Here is an 18,155-nt window from a genome sequence, read left to right as displayed (position 1 = left end):
AAGGATTATTCAGTGGACAGGAAATCATAAATTATAAAAGAAATAACTATTAATCTCAGGTTTAATTTAGTACTAGATTTCTATCTTGAATACAGTATGTAATTTTGCATCATGTTCCTGAAGAATGCTCTTACAAAATACCTAGGGTTAAAAAATGTGTGTTTCTTGCTGCAAATTGAGTTCTTCTTGGAAATAAGGAATTGTTCAGGGGAGTAAAGAACTTAAGTTTTCAATTAGAAATTAGTTGCTTTTGAAGATAGTGAAGCTGAAAGTTCAGGAAGGAGCTCCCATGAGCTTTACATGATATAAAAAACTTTACGTGATACAAAAAGTTAAAAAAAAAAACAAACTATTACAAAGCTAGTTAGGTTTTTGTTTGTTTCTTTATTTTGTTTTACCACTGCAAATACTGAAAGTTAGAGATGGCAATTTAAAATAGGTTTTATAGCATCCAAAATAAACACTTTCAGAAAGTTGGTCGGTGTGCTGTTATGCATTCCTCAGGAGAATCTTCTGCAGGATTAAAATCTATATTCTTAGAAACTATAAATGTGAGAACTGATAAATATGAGAGTAAATCACAGGAATGAGACTATGTAAATCAATATTAAGGCCTGGACAAAAATTCTGGAACACTATACATTTGTCTAGATTTCAGAAATTTCAACTCAAAAAGATTTAGTTTATATTTTGAGGTTTGAGCCTAATCTTGAGCCTAATCTTCAAGGCCTGGGGGGAGAAAAAAAAAGAAAAAGTAGCAAAATTTGAAATAGCATTCAGCTCAATGAAAGATAAGGATAGATTGCTGAGCAGTGAGGAAAGACCATGCACATACTGGATGTCATAGCAAACTGGTTTAGAAGTATTATAACTTTCTCATAATGCAGGATTTTCTGTTATGATCTGATTAACAATGTCAAGTTGCTACTCATCAGGGGTAAGGATGGAAAAACTTAGGGTTCCAGAAAGGGAAAGCTGACTAATGAGCTATAATTCAGTTCCTAGAAGAACAAGTTGTGAGGTACTTTATAGAATGCATGATTTAATTTAATGGTTGGGCTGAATGATCATTTTGTCAGTACCAAAATGTGAAGGACTTTCCATGCTTTATGTGGAGTTAATCTTCTCTTTCTTTCCCACAAACAAAGTTAAACTTGAGGGCAAGAGGCTGCAAAGACAGTTAGTATTTGTCCATGTTGTTGATAGTTCCCTTTCTTTTCCTAAAGTCCCTGAGTCTGTATGTCCTTCCTTAAATGTTTCCTCTGAAATCTCTTTTCATCTTAAGGGCTTGTGGGGCTATGAATTAAATTTCTAGGACCATTAGAGGTATTTAGGACTAATAAAGATCAGCTTTTTCTTTTATTTGTATTTTATCGTGTTCTTATTTCTTGCTTTTTCATTCAGTTCCTCCTAGTTTTCTGTACAATACTGAGTGCAGTGTCTAATGAAATTTTATAGCACTAATCCACTCAGCAGGGTTTTCAGTATAATTATTCTCCAGAGTCACAACATGAAGCATGGATATCATAACTCTTCTCCCTTTCCCCTCCATCCCTCTTCGCTGGCATCATATGAAATTTTATTCCCACATTGCTATTTAGCATCTGGCTTCATTTATCAAGTGTATCTGGAATCTTTACTAAATTCACCAAAGAGCTTTTTAAAAAAGAAGCTGAAGTATTTAAATAAACTTTTCTGAAACTTTTGTTAGATGAGTTAAGGACATTAAAAAAGGAAGGATTTACTAGTATGCTACACAATAGTTTTCTCTATGGCCTATTAAATTAGAATGAGAAGGAAAACTACTATTCTTGATTATCCTGCCCATTAGCAAGGTACTTAGTGAGTGGATATAGGTTCTGATGATGATTCTCCTTAATCTCATGTAGAAGTGATCTCTAAATTCATGTTAGTTCAGAACTATATTGGGGTGTTCAGCAAAGTTTTTCAAAGCATACCATGATGAAAAAAAACTTGCTCACCTCATACAACAACAACAAAAAATCTCTTCAGAATAGGATGAAACTAAGATTTCTTGATTAGCTTAATTGATAAACTATTTCACAGGAAGCTTAGAACATAATAGAGGAAAAGGCAATGGGTGGTTAATGGTAAGCAGGAAAATAGTTTTTTCGTAGTGGCCAAGGTGAATTTGCAAAGGTAAGACTAAGGGAAAGGCAGAGAACCTTTGAGAGGAAAGCACCTGTTTTGCCTTTTTTTTGCCTTGTTTTTTTTTTCTAAGTAAAAAGTATGTTGTATTGTGGAATTTCTGTACAGCAGTTGTTACAGCAGAGCTGTCAGACTACAGTACATTTTAAGTGTATATTTAATAAATATGAATCTTGTTATAATTAATTCATTGAATTAACTGAAAAAGATTTTAATGGCGGTTCTGTTTTGTGTTATTTTCATCGCTAAAAATATCACGAGCCATTTCTTGTATTTGTCATTATTTACTCTTTATGCTTTTTAAAGTACCTAGGAGTAAAAGAGGAGGGTGAATTGACCTTAATTTACTTGAGTTTTTTTAGTTGCCAAATATACAAGCTTGTTGTCATGGAGATCAGTGCACAGCTCAGCCTGATTCAGTGCCAGTAAAGGGAGCACCTCAGTGGATTATCAGGTAAATAAATGTTTGACTCTATTAAATAAGTAAATAAGTTACAGGTATTGGAACACATTTATTTTAGGATGCAGGTGAAGTTACTAATATCCCACTATCTATTCTCAAATTCAAGTAAGCACTTGTAAAAACACAGCTTTGCCTTCACTGCTCCGATTCCATGTCACAGATTCTTAGCACCACAAAAGAACTTGTACCAGCTGTAGCCCTTGGAGAAGTGCACAGTAAAAACTGAACTGAGAAGCTGATGTAAATATGAACTCAAAGCTGCATCCACAAGGGCGCTCAGAGAGCAGGAATGAATTGCAGAAATGATCTGGAGTGGTATAAAAGTATCTGTTCTTTTTATGTTTAAAGTGGAACAGTAGATTCTTGGTACTGACTGAGCATCTCACAGGCAGGATGGGGGTTTCTTCCTTGGATCTTACACATCCTCTAGCTGATTCAGGCTCCTGGTGCTAATTTTTGCTGTGACACCACTGAGGTTCTGACAGCAAGGCCATGTTAAGTGTTTTTTTTACTGGAAGTATTCCCTAACATTTCTGCAGGTAGGAGCCAAACTCGCTTGCTCTCTCCTTACACTGTGGAGATTCTTACTGAGCAGCTCAAATACAGCCTTGAGAAGGGAAGAAGATCTAGCTGTGCTATTTCTTCTTTCCGGTTACTTGCAGAGGCAGTTGAACCATGTGAATATATCACAGTCAGAGAGTGACCCCAGGGGGATGGTGTTATCTGTTGTATGAGAAGAGCTGGGACATTTACACAACTTCTCTCCCACATGGATCTCCTTACACAAAGAGCTGTTATTCTTTGCCTTATAGATCCTTTACATCACAGAGGCTTAACATATTTTACCTGTGTAACACTTAATCTTCTGCTTTTATCTGAGCCTTCTGAGCACATTTTAATCCAATTTCCCTGAAGCATAATGCAGGGAAGGAGGTGATCTCACTTCATGCTGGCTGTGAGTAGTGCAGGCTGAGAGAATTTAATGGCTGAGACGTTCATATTCACGGGGACTGTCCTTGTGACTCTCTTTTTGCAAATAATGGGAAGGGGCCTCCACTGTCCTGGCCAACTAAATCATGTGTGCATTACTTTTAAAAGAAAAATTATATCAGAGCTGGTATTGGGGATTATATTTTCATCTTTTATCACTAGTGAAGTTTCTCCATGTAATCACAGTATGAAGTTATATTCATCAGCCTGCTAATTGGCACCATTTTCAGAAGTTCTGTCAGTTTGTCCTTATCTTTCCTCCTCAGTTTGTCTCTAATATAGATGGGTAAGCTGAGTTATGTGCTGTAGTGCTTGCATGTATCACAGTTCAGTGGTTTTAGCACATCTATTTTCTTTGAATGCAAAAGGTTAATTTCATTTCAACGTAGGTTCAATCTGGATACTGACCTTTACAACTGGAAAAACAGATAGAATCATAGTTTAATTAACCTTCCAACTAGGACACATATTTGAAGCATACTCAAGAAGCTGCATGTTTTAAATACTACTGGGAGTCACATTGGAGTAGTGGATCACTGGTATCCAGAAACATTATCACTGTCCTGAATTAGACAAAAGGAGAGGTTTATTACTGAAGTGGTGGAGCACACAGCTGAGCTTGGAAAGGACTAAGGTAAACTGAAAACAGAATATTGAAAGTACATCTTCATGCTTTGTCTTTATTATGAAATAGGAACAGCAAAGAAGATACTGAAACTGTCTGATTGTCTATTGATATTTTCTGTAACCTGTCCTCTTTTCCAGCTCATTATTGTAGTTTTCCATGGCCCTTTTAAGATAAAACAGAAACATGTTTTTTGGAATTAGGTTTTGTTGCTATTTTTAAAGAAACTGAATTCTGGAAGCAAGTAAAGGAAAAAAGATATAGATTTAATCCCTTTACTTTGTTTTCTGGTTGATCATTTCTAATCAGTTAAGTGCTTAATAAAAATATCAGGACGTAAAACTGAATCCTTAATCCTTCCTCTGAGGCTCTTCTCTATAATACTTTCTTCTCTAGAATCTCACATTGTGAAAGCTTTGTTTTGCTTGTTTGTAGTAATAATTGACAAGATTATTCTTTCTGTACAATGGAAGAAAGTTCATTTGGAGCTAAAGATGGTTTTTTAAACCTAAAAGAAAATTACCTGAATACCATCTACATTTTCATATTTGTATAAGCCGATGTTTGCCAGCACTGGGAGGTGAGGTTTCCAAAAATCTGAAAGGTTACATGGTGCTGAGGTTGTTGTATGAGCATCAGATTGCAAATTGTGGACCAATACCTGAGATGAATGAGCCAAATCTTCAGTGGAGAAGTCTCCGCTTGACCCTGAGTAAGTCAGCAGTTAAATACCTGCTTCAGATAGAAGTGGCAGAATACTGTGTATTTTCTTAAAATGGTATAACTGTGCTTGAATATAGACTGCTGGAAATCTGGAAATGTACTGAAGATTGAAAATTTAGAGCATTTATTACAGTGAGATCTATTGAAATGTGAGGAAGTATGGTATTTATTATTATTATTATTATATTTAGAAAATGACGCTAGAGATTTGGCTGTAATGTTATTTCACTTAGTAGTGACTAAGCAAGGCAGGATTCTTTGGTGAGAAAGCACAGAAGAGAATAGAATGAAATCACGCATGTTTCATTATTGCTTGCAGTAATGGAAAAAATGAAGAGCATAAGGTAGTAATTAAAATGTTTCATGAATAAGAGACTGGGTAATTTCAGTGGCGTTTTTAGGAGCTACAGCCCTGAAGACAAACACACATAAATGCATGGAATATTGTGGGCAAATACTCAAGTCAATTACAGTGTCAGGATGTTACTCCCAACACATTAGTCTAAATTCTGTGTGGTAATTAACAGATATTAATAAAATAAATGTAGTCTATTCCATATTCTGGTAAGTAGTTATTTATAGCCACCCTGGGAAAGTTTGAATTATTGTCTGTCCTAATTGTGCCAGGGACTTTTTTATTAGGCATGAAGATCTGACTGGGAGGAATTAATAACTGCCTGCAAAGTCTCAGCATTACAGTTAATCAGGTATCTTAGAAGCAGAGCTGCTTCTTGTATTTTGGTGTTATTTTTCTCCCTGTTCATTTGTCACATCTAAAATCAGAAATTGTGCTCTCAACATTAAAATCTTCTCTTGCTAGTGTAACATTTTGTCTACACCAGGACAGTGTCATTATTACCGGTTTTCAAAACCTTCCTCCTCCGTATCCCTTTGGTGTTCCTCTTTAGATCTAAAAGATTTCTGTTTATAACACAAAGTCTGCTAAGAAGCAGTCAGTAAATGCTGTGCTGTACATGCCCACCCCTCAACACATCTTTGAGTCTAAATGTAGGTCACGTCTGTCTGTAGAAACCTTCTCTCATGAATATGTATAACTTACTTGGCAAGTTTGCTAACAACAGGTGTATTCTGTGTTCCTCACTTTTTTTTACTTGCATTATTTTATGTGGAAAATAGAACCAACTTTCAGCCTTTTAATTAAACATTAAGGTAGCTATAAAGGAAAAGAGGCAAAAATCTTTTGTATAAGTTTCCTTCCAGCCCCTGACTGAATAAATAAATATATAGTATTAGTTAGGGCTTGTGAGTTCTAAGAATAAACTCAATTTAGTTGTAATTTCCACAGCATCCTTTCATTGATGAATATAATAAATATTTTGGAAAGCAGAGGGGCAAAAAAAATGCTGTCCTAAAATATTGTAGAGGTAGCTATAACAAGGATCAAGCATTGGGACAGTCTGTCCAGGGAAGTGTTTGAATCGCCATCCCTGGAGTTATTTAAAAGGTACCGTGGGTGTGGTGCTTGTGGATGTGATTTAGTGGTAGATCTGGCAGTGCTGGGTTAACTTGGTGAATTTAGAGGTCTTTTCAAACAAATCTATGATTCTGTGTTTTATGAAGGATGGGTTGAAGTACATAGAAAATTTGAGTTAACTTCAGTGTTAGTTCTAAAACAGAGAAGTGGCTGTAGAGACTCATTTTAACTTGAAGCTGTCTTTCTTCCAATTTTCTACACCTTTTACTGTGAATATATATATATAACTCTGGGAGCTTTCATGTAGAGCTTTGTTGAAAATAATTGTATAGAAATTTTGTTATTCAGGCCCTAAAGTTGATATTTTGCTTTGATGGTTAAAGAGACATGAATTGCAATCTTCACATTTATGTTGAAAATTACAAACTACACAATAACTAATTTGATTATATTAAATGATAAGCCAAATTCTGCTTAATTATTTATTAACATGATATCACATTAAGATGAATTTAGGGATTTCCAGAAGAAATAGGAAAGTTGCTAATGATTATATCTATGGAATCTACGTACATCTTGGATTAAACTGGCATAAAATTTCCTCATGTTCTTACATTTTTTATTTTCAGGTTGTGATTGTAAGGTTTCAGACATGTTAAGCCCATAGCACCAAGATTTACAGGGCCTGCTGGTACAAAATAAATTACTCAGCTGGTGACATTTATGATTTTTTTGTCCACATTCAGAAGTGGAAGTCCTGGCCACCAATGTGCAACATAAAGACATAAAACTTTAATTAGATAGCAGATATGAAAGGGGTGATATTGAAAATACAGAACATAATCAAGTAATGTTTTATAGCTCTGTTGTAATTGAGGCACTTTGACTTTGTGTATTTAATTAAACTTTTATCCTTTAATAAACACTTGGCTGTTAGAAAACTACTTGACCATCCGGAGACTTTCATCACTGGTTCTAATTGACTGGAATCCAGGAGGTCACAAAAACACAGACTGCAAAGTGATCCCTGAATTCCAGCTTCTGAAATGCATTAGTTGGTCTTTTCAGTTTAAAAATCAGCATATTTTCATGCTTAACAAAGATAAATTGGAATGCATACCTTCCTCTGAAATAAAATCAAATTACATGGTCCATGCACCGCATCTACTTTCTTGTAAAGAACTTAAAAACTCTTGGCTGAAACTTATAATGACCACCAGGAGTGTTCTTACACTAGAGAACTGCAGAGACTAGATTTTTGGGAGCATTCACACTGATAATGGAACAAATATTATCAGTTCAGCATGGCAATGAATAGCCTTCTCTTCAGATTTGCTGATCTTATGGAGGAGCAAAGTTGCATCTTGTACTGGGCGGTTAGGAAAATAAATACAGTGCCTAGTGTATTGAAGGAGACCAGAGGAACAGTTGATTGGCTCAAAACAACCAGATGGAAAGTGTCTTATTCCATCAGAGTGGTCTAAAGTTTGCAAGAAAAAGTTGTTCTGAACCTCCTGAGAATGCTGTTGTTTTTCCTGCAAAATTCCCACAGTAAATCCAACCACTTCCTACTAAATCCACTGAGCAGATTGGGGATTACAATGTACTGAAGTACACTGAAAAGACAGAATATGAAAAGACAGATCTTTATTGATTAAGGATGGAAATGCCTAAATACATCATCTGTAAATGTTAGTAATGTGTAAATAATACACCCATTTGATTTAAGAGTGCTACAGTGGAATTTATTGTGTTGCATTTCTGTTCATCCTAGAGAGAGACAAAATGATAGCTTGATGTCAAAGTGAGGAGGATTCTATTTCACTTTCTTCTATATGTCAAATCCATTTAAAAAGAGTAATATGGTGTGAAAATAAGTGATAATTAAGGAAATTAGGGAGTTGATTTATTTCTTGTCTGAAACCAAGATATGTACAGTGACATATCTTGGTTGACATGCAGTGACCCTTCACACCTGTCCAGAAGTAATAAAACTTAAGCTGGACTGCTAGTCTTACATAAGAAAAACGGATTGACAAATTAAAGCCTGCAGGCTGTTAATTGCATTTGTGTTTTAGCAGGAGAAAAAAAAAGAGGGCATGGTGTTTCTCTTCATTTTCTATAGCTGAGAAATGTCAAGAAAAAGAAATATAAAACATTTTCAGTTTTTCAAGGTAAGATATCTTTATTAACCACACCCAACCATGAAACCCCCATAGCATGTTTCCAGTATTATATAAATGTAAATCAAGTGTTTGTGCAATCATGCAGGTTGTTGCCAGGTAATTTAAAAATGAGCAAACAAGTAGTAGAAGGTGGTTTTGACATGTAGAAATCTATCTCAAATTCTATGGCTTACCTGTTTTAGCTAAAGTGCTCTGATTAACATAGTGAGATGGTAGAAATTAAACAGGATGTAGTTAGACATTGACACAATAATAATTAAAAGTGCTGTGTTTTTTCTGCAGAGAAGTAACTTGGCAAATAGCAGGGGGAAAGAAAAACATTCATAAGAAGTTTGGAGGCCAAGCTGTGTTTCTAAATGTGACAAGTAAATCTACAAGCACTATGTGTCAGAGAAGTTGGAGCCTTGTATTGAGTGTCAGTAAGTGCACAGTTCTCTGGTGAAAAACTTCACAGTGATGAATTCATGCAATTGCTCACCCTCCCTGTAGGTTTCTCTTTTGTGTTTAAGAGCAAGCTTTTTAAAATGCCTATATGCATAGATAAAACATTTATAAGAGAAGTGGAGAAAACTCTTTATAGGGTTCCATATTTTGACAAAACAGGGGAAACATTTTTCCATGTTTATTTTTTCATTCCTTCTCTTTCTTTTCCCTTATATTTGCCTTTTTCTTTTTTTCCCTAAATTTATTTATTTTCATATTTTCTTCAGTTGTAATTAATATTATCCCTCTGCATTTTTTATATAGTACCCTTTGTGAATAGTATTCCATACATCTTGGTAATGCCAGGGTACATCATTAGAGCGCTGACTAGCAGTTTATTGATTTTTTTTTTTTTTTAGTCTTCGTTGCTTTTTCTCTGTGACATGTTAATAAAAAAAAAGGGTAAGCTTCACTTGTCCAGTATCTGTCTTTGCAGATTTTAATTTTTAGCTATGTGGTCAGCTTTGGATAAAACAGGCAGCTAGGGTATAATCTCAAGAGCACAGGCAGCTAATTTTACTAGATGTTTCATGCAGTGCTGTGCTTAATGCATGATGTTCACCACACGGTTCCTGAGTCAACAAGAGCAGATACTATTTTAGATGTGTCTTTTTACATACTAAGTATTTTAGAATGCCTTATCATAGAGAACAACCTTGGGTTATATACTTGTGATTTTTCTTAAGGTTAAAGTATTGTCAGTCAGTGATGGATTCAGTGAGTGAATATCTATTTAGAGAATGAAAACAATCGTGTGGAACTAGGGGGGCTTTAGAGTATGTTAACCTAGAAAGTGGTTAGGATATTGTTGTCCATAGTCTCTGATAGATTGTGTCATTTAAGCTGGGTGGTATGAGACGGGTTTGTTTTGGAGTAAGGAGTGCCACAAACTTCTCTGTCAGTGGGTTCAGTCTGATGTCTTGCCCTGGGCCAAGGAAGCAGAAAGATCCACTGTGCCCATCTATTGCCTGCTTATTGCCCAAGTCTGTCCTTAGCAACACAGGGTTTCACCACCTGGTAGAGCTAAGTGGAGACATTAGTCAGATTGGGCTGCACTGTATTGAATAGTGCAAATACTGGTACTTCTTGTTGGCACTTGTTTCTGTGAACACCAAAACCTATTTGAATTATCAACACTGTTTCCAGCACAGTCCAAACCACAGTCCCATACCAGCTAGTGTGAAGAAAATTTTCCTAGCCAAAATGAGCACTAACCTCATTCTCATTTGTAGTAGGACTTGCCAAAAATGATTTTCCAATAAAAGCCTCTGACTAGATTCTTACCTCATGATCAGTCAAGGGCAGCTACATGACACACATTGTCTGTTAACTGATTTGTGTTGAACAAATTCCCAGCTTCATGGTTATTTAATTTCTAATTTTGGCGAGGATTTCTAGGAACTTTTCATTTTTGCTACATGTGGCAGAACAAATTAAAATCTGGCCGTTTTTGTGATCTGAGAAAGGGATTTCACTGTCATCAGCTGAGTGTTTAGCATAGTGTTTTCTGACTGCATTCTGTGCATGCCCGTGCTTTGTTTCAAGGCTGATTCAATGCTGAGTTTTTCCTTTTTTTTTGTAATGGTGCATTTGTTCCCATTTGAAAACAGCTTTGACCTTGGATATCTGTGCAACATAGAGAAAGTAACTGAATGCTGAAACATGGAAGATCTGTGTGTAATTGCAGGTAAAAGCATCACTGTGAAAGCCTTAACAGGTCAGGTATTGACTCAACTTGGCCTGTGATGGAAAGTGCCCTGAGCCTCATTAAAGTGTGATTAGCATTTTCAACTCAAAAAGATGGTGGATCAGATTCTGATGTATTTATCATGCTCATTAGCAGCTTTCCCTGAAAAAAACCCTGACACACTGAGACTGATATGGAGATAGGAATCTAGCACACTAGAGATACCAGAGTAAGAAGCAGCCATAAGTAACACAGCAATATGTCTGTGCCATGCAGTTGGTGGCATTGTAGATTTTTGTTTAGAGGATAAAATGCTGAAAAAGAGGATAACTTCCTAAAAGGTTTCACTCCAAACCTTATTACAGTGGAAGTACCAGTGTAAACATTTTATGGTCTTATGTGCTGCAAATCTGGCAGCAGGGTTTTCTTAGTTGCACAGGGCCTAAGAGAGGTAAAGCACCTGTACATTATTCTGAAGTAAAGTTACCTAGTAGGCCATGAAGAGATGGGTTCCTTGATCATTGCTATGTACTCTCCTACCCATATATAAATGTGGCCAATATACAACTTCTAAGGTAATTAAACTAATTTTTTTATGTCACACTGGAATACGTAGTCTCTTTCCACAGATGACAGTCAGAGTGGAATTTTGAAATGCTTCAGCATCCTCAGAACCCTTTTTGTGATAATTAGCTGGTTTTGCACAGTTGTGCTTTGCAACAGAGACCTTCAGTCTGTTTAGATTCATTTTCTCCTTCTGCCTTTCCCCTAGTGACTTTGTAGGTGATTTGACATTAATGTTGAACTTCTCAGTGAAGTTAAAATGTCTTAGAATAAGCTAGTAATTTGTTTACAAAGAAGGGAGATAGATTTTCTTACATTTTCAAATATAGATTTGACTACCAATAATTTTATACTTGGCGATTTAGTGATAGGATTAATTTATAAGAGGAATTATATGTCTGACTGTTGAATATTTGAAAATATGAAAAAATAGCTAAAATATGTAGCAGCACAGAGAATAATTGCATTAAAAATAAAAGGTAACTGTCAGCTGATGATAGGCTTTTTTCTCAGTATTATTTAAGAGCTAAAATCTGCTTTGACTTCCTTTCAGAACATAAATTCCCCACATCAAACCTGGATAGGAATTGCCAGTTACTCTGAAATTGTTAGGATGTTATCACCAGCAGCTGATTTCCCTCCCTCTCCTTCCTATGGAGAAAGGCTGTCCAAGTCCATGCTGACCAAGAATCAGGGTATATGCTCTGTCAGTAGTAACATTGCCATTACCTTCTTGGCATAAATAATTTTAAAGGAACAGTATTATGCTTGTATTTGGTTTAAAAACATAGACCCCCAACAGGAGAAACTGAAGTAGTTTTTTAGTAATGTAGCAATAGCCACCCCATAGGAGACAGTGTTATCCTGGCTCTGGCTGTTTGCAGTAGCAGAGAACTAGTAGACAGTAACTGCATTTACACATTAATTTATACAAATAGATCAAGAGATAGTTATTTCTTTTTAGATGTTTTATTTATATATATGTGATGCAGTATATATGAATAATACAAATGGTAATATTCTGTGTATTTTGTTGATATTTTAATTAATAGTTACTGTTGTCTGTACTTTGTTATTTTAATTAAAGGTTGCCTCTGTGGCACAGTCTTTAATATTCACAGTGAGCTTTTTTTCCTGTCGCTTGGCACTTTGAATCTAGCAGTTCTGTCATATTGAAAAAATTCTGGGTTCCAGTAAAATTATGCATGATGCCCAGTAATTACAGTGTGTTTATGTCTTAGATAATTATGGGCATTGTGTTTTTGTTTAACAGTTAAAGCAAATGTTGCCTGGTTTGTGATTTTTTCTTTTCATTTTCATGTTGAGATACTGAAATAATTGTATCCAGTCTGTACATTAGTTTTAATAATGTCAGCTTCTGCTCTTTCAGCAACTGATGTTCCTACTTAAGATCATCTACATATGTGATAGCTCAGGTCATAAAGGGAAAGCAATTTCTATTCAGAATTCTAGAAGTGAAAAGGTGCTGAGAAGAGGCTCCTGTGCAGATCCAGTGAGGGGCTACCATGTGGAAAGGCACTTCAGGCAAGCAAAACTGTTTGGCCTGTGTTGTACTTACATTTAGGAGGCATTTATTTTTGTAACAAGTTGTGGCATGATGGATATCTGTCATTGCAGTCATGCGTGGAACTCCAAGGCTAAGGGCTGTGTACAGATAATGCGAAGCAGCACTTGGCACCGCTGGCATGCAAAGATTAGAGTCCACAAAAATAAAACTAAGACAAAATATTTTGTAAAAGGAGTTTTCTGGGAGGTGGGTTGGTTTTATTTGTGTGAGAAAAGCAGTTGCTTGAGATTCTCTTGTGAACTGAGATATTCTGCTTAATTCTTGATGCTTTTGTGCTCACTTCAGGGAGATGAAGTGCAATTCATTGACAAGGTGCTTGGGTCAGCCCCAGTGATCCTCATAGGCAGAGCAAAACAAGGGGCAGCTAAGGAGAGAAAGCAGACAAATGGATTAGTTTAAAATGTGCTGTGCTGCCCAGCAAGACTTAAAATCGTTAACCATGCCTATGAATATTTATATGTGAGCCAGAAAGCAGCTAGCTAATTTCCTACTTTCCTCTTTATAATGAGAGCCTGAACTGTTCACAGCAGTATTTTAGAAATTTGTTATTACTAACCTCTTCCTCTGCCCAGTCAGGGTTTTATTCTCTTACTTTAAAAACAAAAATGTGTTTGTAAGCAGCGCAAGTCACATTTGCAAATAAAAAAAAAGAAAAAGAAGCCGTATCTAAGTATTAGAAAGTTTAATGGGTTTAGATTTAAGATGGTCCCTGAAAATAATGTCACTTCAAAAACCCAGTTTTGGGCTGAAATGAAGTTTTGGGAGGTAGTTTACTATTGTAAAAAAACAGATTTTGCACTTATTTTTAATTATTTTAATTACTATTTGCATACAGATTTTTTTTGTTTTTATATGGTGGGACAGGTATATGGAAAATTCCTCCCAAAGCACTTTCCTGAACATGTCATAATCTGAACTTTTGTGGTATTAGTTCCCCTTTGTCTTCCTGCCAGAATTTACATTGAAGGCTGAATTACATTTTCAATTATTTCCTTAGAAGTGATCTTGGTAAAACCTAATTCTTAGGAAATTTACAAACACAAACTGATTTTTCTTGATATCCAAGTAGAATAGTTCAAGGACCTTATTTTTATGCCAAAACATTTTAGAAAAGATACCTGATAAGTGTTTGCAGGCTGTAGCCTTGGATAGAAGAGATGAGCTATTGGTGGTACAGGACATCTAGTAATAAGGAGAGGCATTTCAGTGTGGTATTCATATATAAGACAACCCAAAAAGCTGGTGCCTGTCCAGGAGGAGTCTTAGGAGGAGCTGTTTTGCTATTTTGTTGACTGGATGAAAACACAGTTTAAGAATTTTATTGAGAGATATCTCTGAATATCTTGTTTTCACTTTGCTCAAGGGCCAGGACTGTGTGTGTGTGTGAATTTAGAAAACTCAGTCCCAGAAATGAAAAATTCTCTTTACAGACATTAAATAATTCCTGCTGAGATGTGTAATTCTAAAAGGTGAATGCTATTTTCTTTGAAATAATCTGATTCAAAGATTAAGGAAATTGAATCTGATTTCCTTGATGCACAAAAATATGTATAAATATTTGAATATATATATGTCTTTGGTTAAAACCTTTGGTTATGTCTTGCCTCTGCTGTGCAGTGCTGTGGCCTCACCTAGAGTCCTGTGTGCAGTTTTGGGGACTCCAATATAAAAAAGATAGTAAGGCATTAGAGAGTGTCCAAAGGAGAGCCTCAAGGATGGTGAAGGGCCTTGAGGAGAAGCCATATGAGGAGTGGCTGAGGTCACTTGATCTGTTCAGCCTGGAGGAGACTGAGGGGAGACCTCACTGCAGTTACAGCTTCCTTGTGAGAAGAAGAGGAGGGGCAGGCATTGATCTCTCCTCTGTGGTGACTGGTGACAGGACCCGAGGGAATGGTCTGATGCTGTGTCAGGAGACATTTGGGTTCAATATCAGGAAAAGATTCCTCACCCAGAGGGTGATCAGACACTGCAACAGCTCCCCAGGGAAGTGGTCACAGCACCAGCCTGACAGAGTTCAAGAAGCATTTAGACAATGCTGTCACGTTCATGGTGTGACTCTTGGGATGTCCTGTGCAGGTCCAGGACTTGGGCTTGATGATCCTTGTGGGTCCCTTCCAACTCAGCATATTCTATGTTTCGTTGTTAACTCTTAAAATGTAAATTAGTATTGAATCCCTGCAAAAAAAAAAAAAAATCTTACTGTTTAACAAGCTTGTAGGGAAAGCATTCTGCATTTCCTCTTCACCAAGTTATAACAGAAATCAATTATTCTTAAAAATGTGAGTTCTTTGTAAACATAAATCATTAAAACAGAAGCACACAGACACTCTTTAATGACACATTTCAAAAGTGATTTTGCCATAACTTTCCTATTCTGTTCTTTTGTTGTATGAATAGTCGTGCAAGTTGAATAGGAACTTCAATGAGGAATTCTGTATTTGATTTATGTGCTGTAATTTAGTGCAACACTTTTTGTTCTATTTATATTGTGGTTTTCATGATAAATCACCTTGAAATGCCTGAACCTAGCAGTGATGATTAAATTTATTTCTTTTTTGTTCCAAAATTCAGTATATGAGCAGTACTTTGCCGACTGTGGATGCTGTGAATTTTCAGTTGGAGAGTCAGAATCTTGTTGTATCCCAAGTGAAGGAGATAATGTGCCAGAGAGAAGGATGAATCATGTAAAAAGCCTGGAGAGTTGTAGTCAAGAAACAGATTTTGAAAATCAATCTTGAATGATGGATTGTTGAAAGAAAAGAAGTTAGAGTTCCAGGGTTCTCTGTGCTGTCAGAAAATACAATGTATTTTTTAGTCCAAGGGATGGACAATAATGGCTGCATGCTTTTAGTAGAGAGTTTCTCAGCTGTGATCCCTGTTCATAATTTCTAACCACAAAATGGGAACTAATTTCATGGGTCCATAACTTCTATTTTTTTGAGGTCAAAGCAGAGCTACTCTAAATGATGTAACCAGAATATCCAAAGTGTATTTTCTATGGACATAAATGCAGACATTCAGAACTGTATATATTTAAGGTCATTGAGAAAGGATAAGCAATTATGAATTTATTACCAAAGCTACAGTGGATAATATACCACAGAAGTAATATTTGAATCACAGGATACTTCAGGTCAGGAAGGATCATCTACTCTGCATCCTTGGTCAAAGTGAGCCCAGCCTCAAGGACAAAATGTAAGAAATGAATGCATAACTTGAAGAATTTATTTTTTCTAAATTGTTCTTAAAATAAAATAAAAAGAGTAACAAACAAACCTGAAGGTTGTTAAGTCCTGAGATTTAGTTTCTATGATAGAATAAAATGTAGAGTGCTGTGTGGTCAGGGAACTCAGCATAGCTTTTGATGACAAATGTCATTTGTGCTACTTAGTGGTAGTGAAGATAAAGTAGAAAGAGAAATAATTCAGGATATTTATGTTTGCAGTCCAAAAAAATGTGATGGTGCTGAGGGATGGAATAAAAACATAAGCCATCTAAAGTCTGGAGGAAGAAAGATACATAGGTATATGAAGCACATAGTTTTAAAACTATTTTTTCATATGGATGTGCTTACTGGGATTGAGAGCAAAGTGATTTTTTTACTACAAAAATGACAAATAAAAGTGGAGTTTTTTGTTCTAGATGTTTGCTGATGAGTTGCCTGATGTTTCTTTTTGGTCATTTTTGCCTATACAAAACTGTTCTGTGCCACAAAGTATTGGGGAAGTACTAATTTCTAGACTAGACACGCATTAATTGAGGAGGAAATTTAGTCTTTGGTAGCTGGCACCTTTTGTATTTTTCTGTAGTTTAATTGAACACATGTTGAGGAGAGATGGGTCATAGTCAAGTTGAAAGCCTCTTGTGTGCATGTATGTGTTTGCATGATGCATGAATTGCAAATAAAGCTGCAGAAGCAAAAGCTCTGCTTTGGGTTTTGTCACCCTGATCCTCCAAGCAGATTATCTGACAGACTTACGCACATGATACCTAGTTCAGCTCCTTCTGGGTAAAAATCAGGCTTGATGAATGATGTGAATGTTTCACTTGAGTGTTTGAACCTACACCCTCAAGTGCTGAGAAAATATTTTCATGATTCTCTTAAGATACATGGATTTACTAAGGGGATGAGCCATGTTTCTGAAATATCTTACCTTTTCAGTGTGAAGCTGAATCAATTGCCAGGGAAGTGTAAATACTGAAGAAATTTTTTAACCCCTTCTCCACTCCCTCCTTTGAGTTGCTAAAAAAACCCCCACAACAACCATGTGCTGTAGAAATGTAGCTCTTTGCCATCCACTTTATTCATGCACTTGAGCCTGTGGTGTTGTTTGTGTGTGTGTGTTGTTTGCAGGAGTGAAAGGGGATGGAGGAGTAGATGTTAAACTGAACTGTATCTTTGCATGGTCACAATTTGTTTTTCTCAGAACATATCTGTCCAGGAAGTCATCTAGTACTGCTAATTTGCCTAAAGAATAAATTCTACTTTTTTTTCAAGCAGGCATATGTTCAGTGTAAGTGGGAAATTTTTGTCATTGAACATTTGTTTTCATACAGAAGTACCAGTTTTCATGAGAAGCTCTGATGTTTCCTTAAGCTTTGACTCAAAATGTTTTTTCTGAAAAACTGCAAAATAAACCAACAATAATTAAATGCTAGCAATAATTTCTTACAGAACTTTTTAAAAACTTCTATTCATGTAATTTGTAAAACTGTTGTGATGGTTTATTTCTTGAACTGTCTTCCATTGTGCAGTCAGTAGCCAAACTGAAGAAAAAGAGAGGAAGAGAACCTCTGTGCATTCACAATCACAGAAAAGATTAGGTAAAATCCAAATTACATAACTTTTTTTCATCTTTTAATTTTGTTTTCCAGAATGACAAATCCCCAGGGCGTTCCGCAAGTCGATCAAGTAATATTTCAAAGGTATGTGAAATCTATTTTCTTTTTCTGGAATTTAAAGAAAACGAGGTAATTAAATATAAAACAGTACTTTAATCCATTATATTCATTATGTAGTATTTTATTTATTCATAAAAATCAGATTTTAAGTTTTGCTGCTGAACATTATGGTTACCCTGTAAACTCCATCATACTATTAGTCATTACTGTAAAATATGTAATAACAATACTAAGAAAATAAATTCATGCACTTTTTTCACCTCTTTTCCCCAGGTGTTTAATGTTACCTTAGCACTTCAGCTTAAGATAAAATTACTATTTTCTTTTTCTCCTCCTGCCC

The 18,155-nt window shown here is 35.8% G+C and overlaps 1 protein-coding gene across 2 annotated transcripts in view; it reads left to right on the top strand.

Annotated features, from left to right (window-relative positions):
• Window positions 1-18,155, top strand: part of MARCHF1 (membrane associated ring-CH-type finger 1) — a 224,302-nt gene that overhangs the window by 158,973 nt on the left and 47,174 nt on the right. For both annotated transcript variants that reach the window (XM_066548244.1, XM_066548243.1), the window contains one exon: window positions 17,789-17,839. In XM_066548244.1, coding sequence (XP_066404341.1) covers window positions 17,789-17,839 — 51 coding nt within the window. The remainder of the gene's footprint in view (window positions 1-17,788; window positions 17,840-18,155) is intronic.

This window comes from Molothrus aeneus, chromosome 4 (genome assembly GCF_037042795.1).
Source record: "Molothrus aeneus isolate 106 chromosome 4, BPBGC_Maene_1.0, whole genome shotgun sequence".
Taxonomy (NCBI): Eukaryota; Metazoa; Chordata; class Aves; order Passeriformes; family Icteridae; genus Molothrus; species Molothrus aeneus.
Note: the sequence above shows the minus strand (reverse complement) of the source record. Positions and strands in the feature narration are given on the sequence as shown.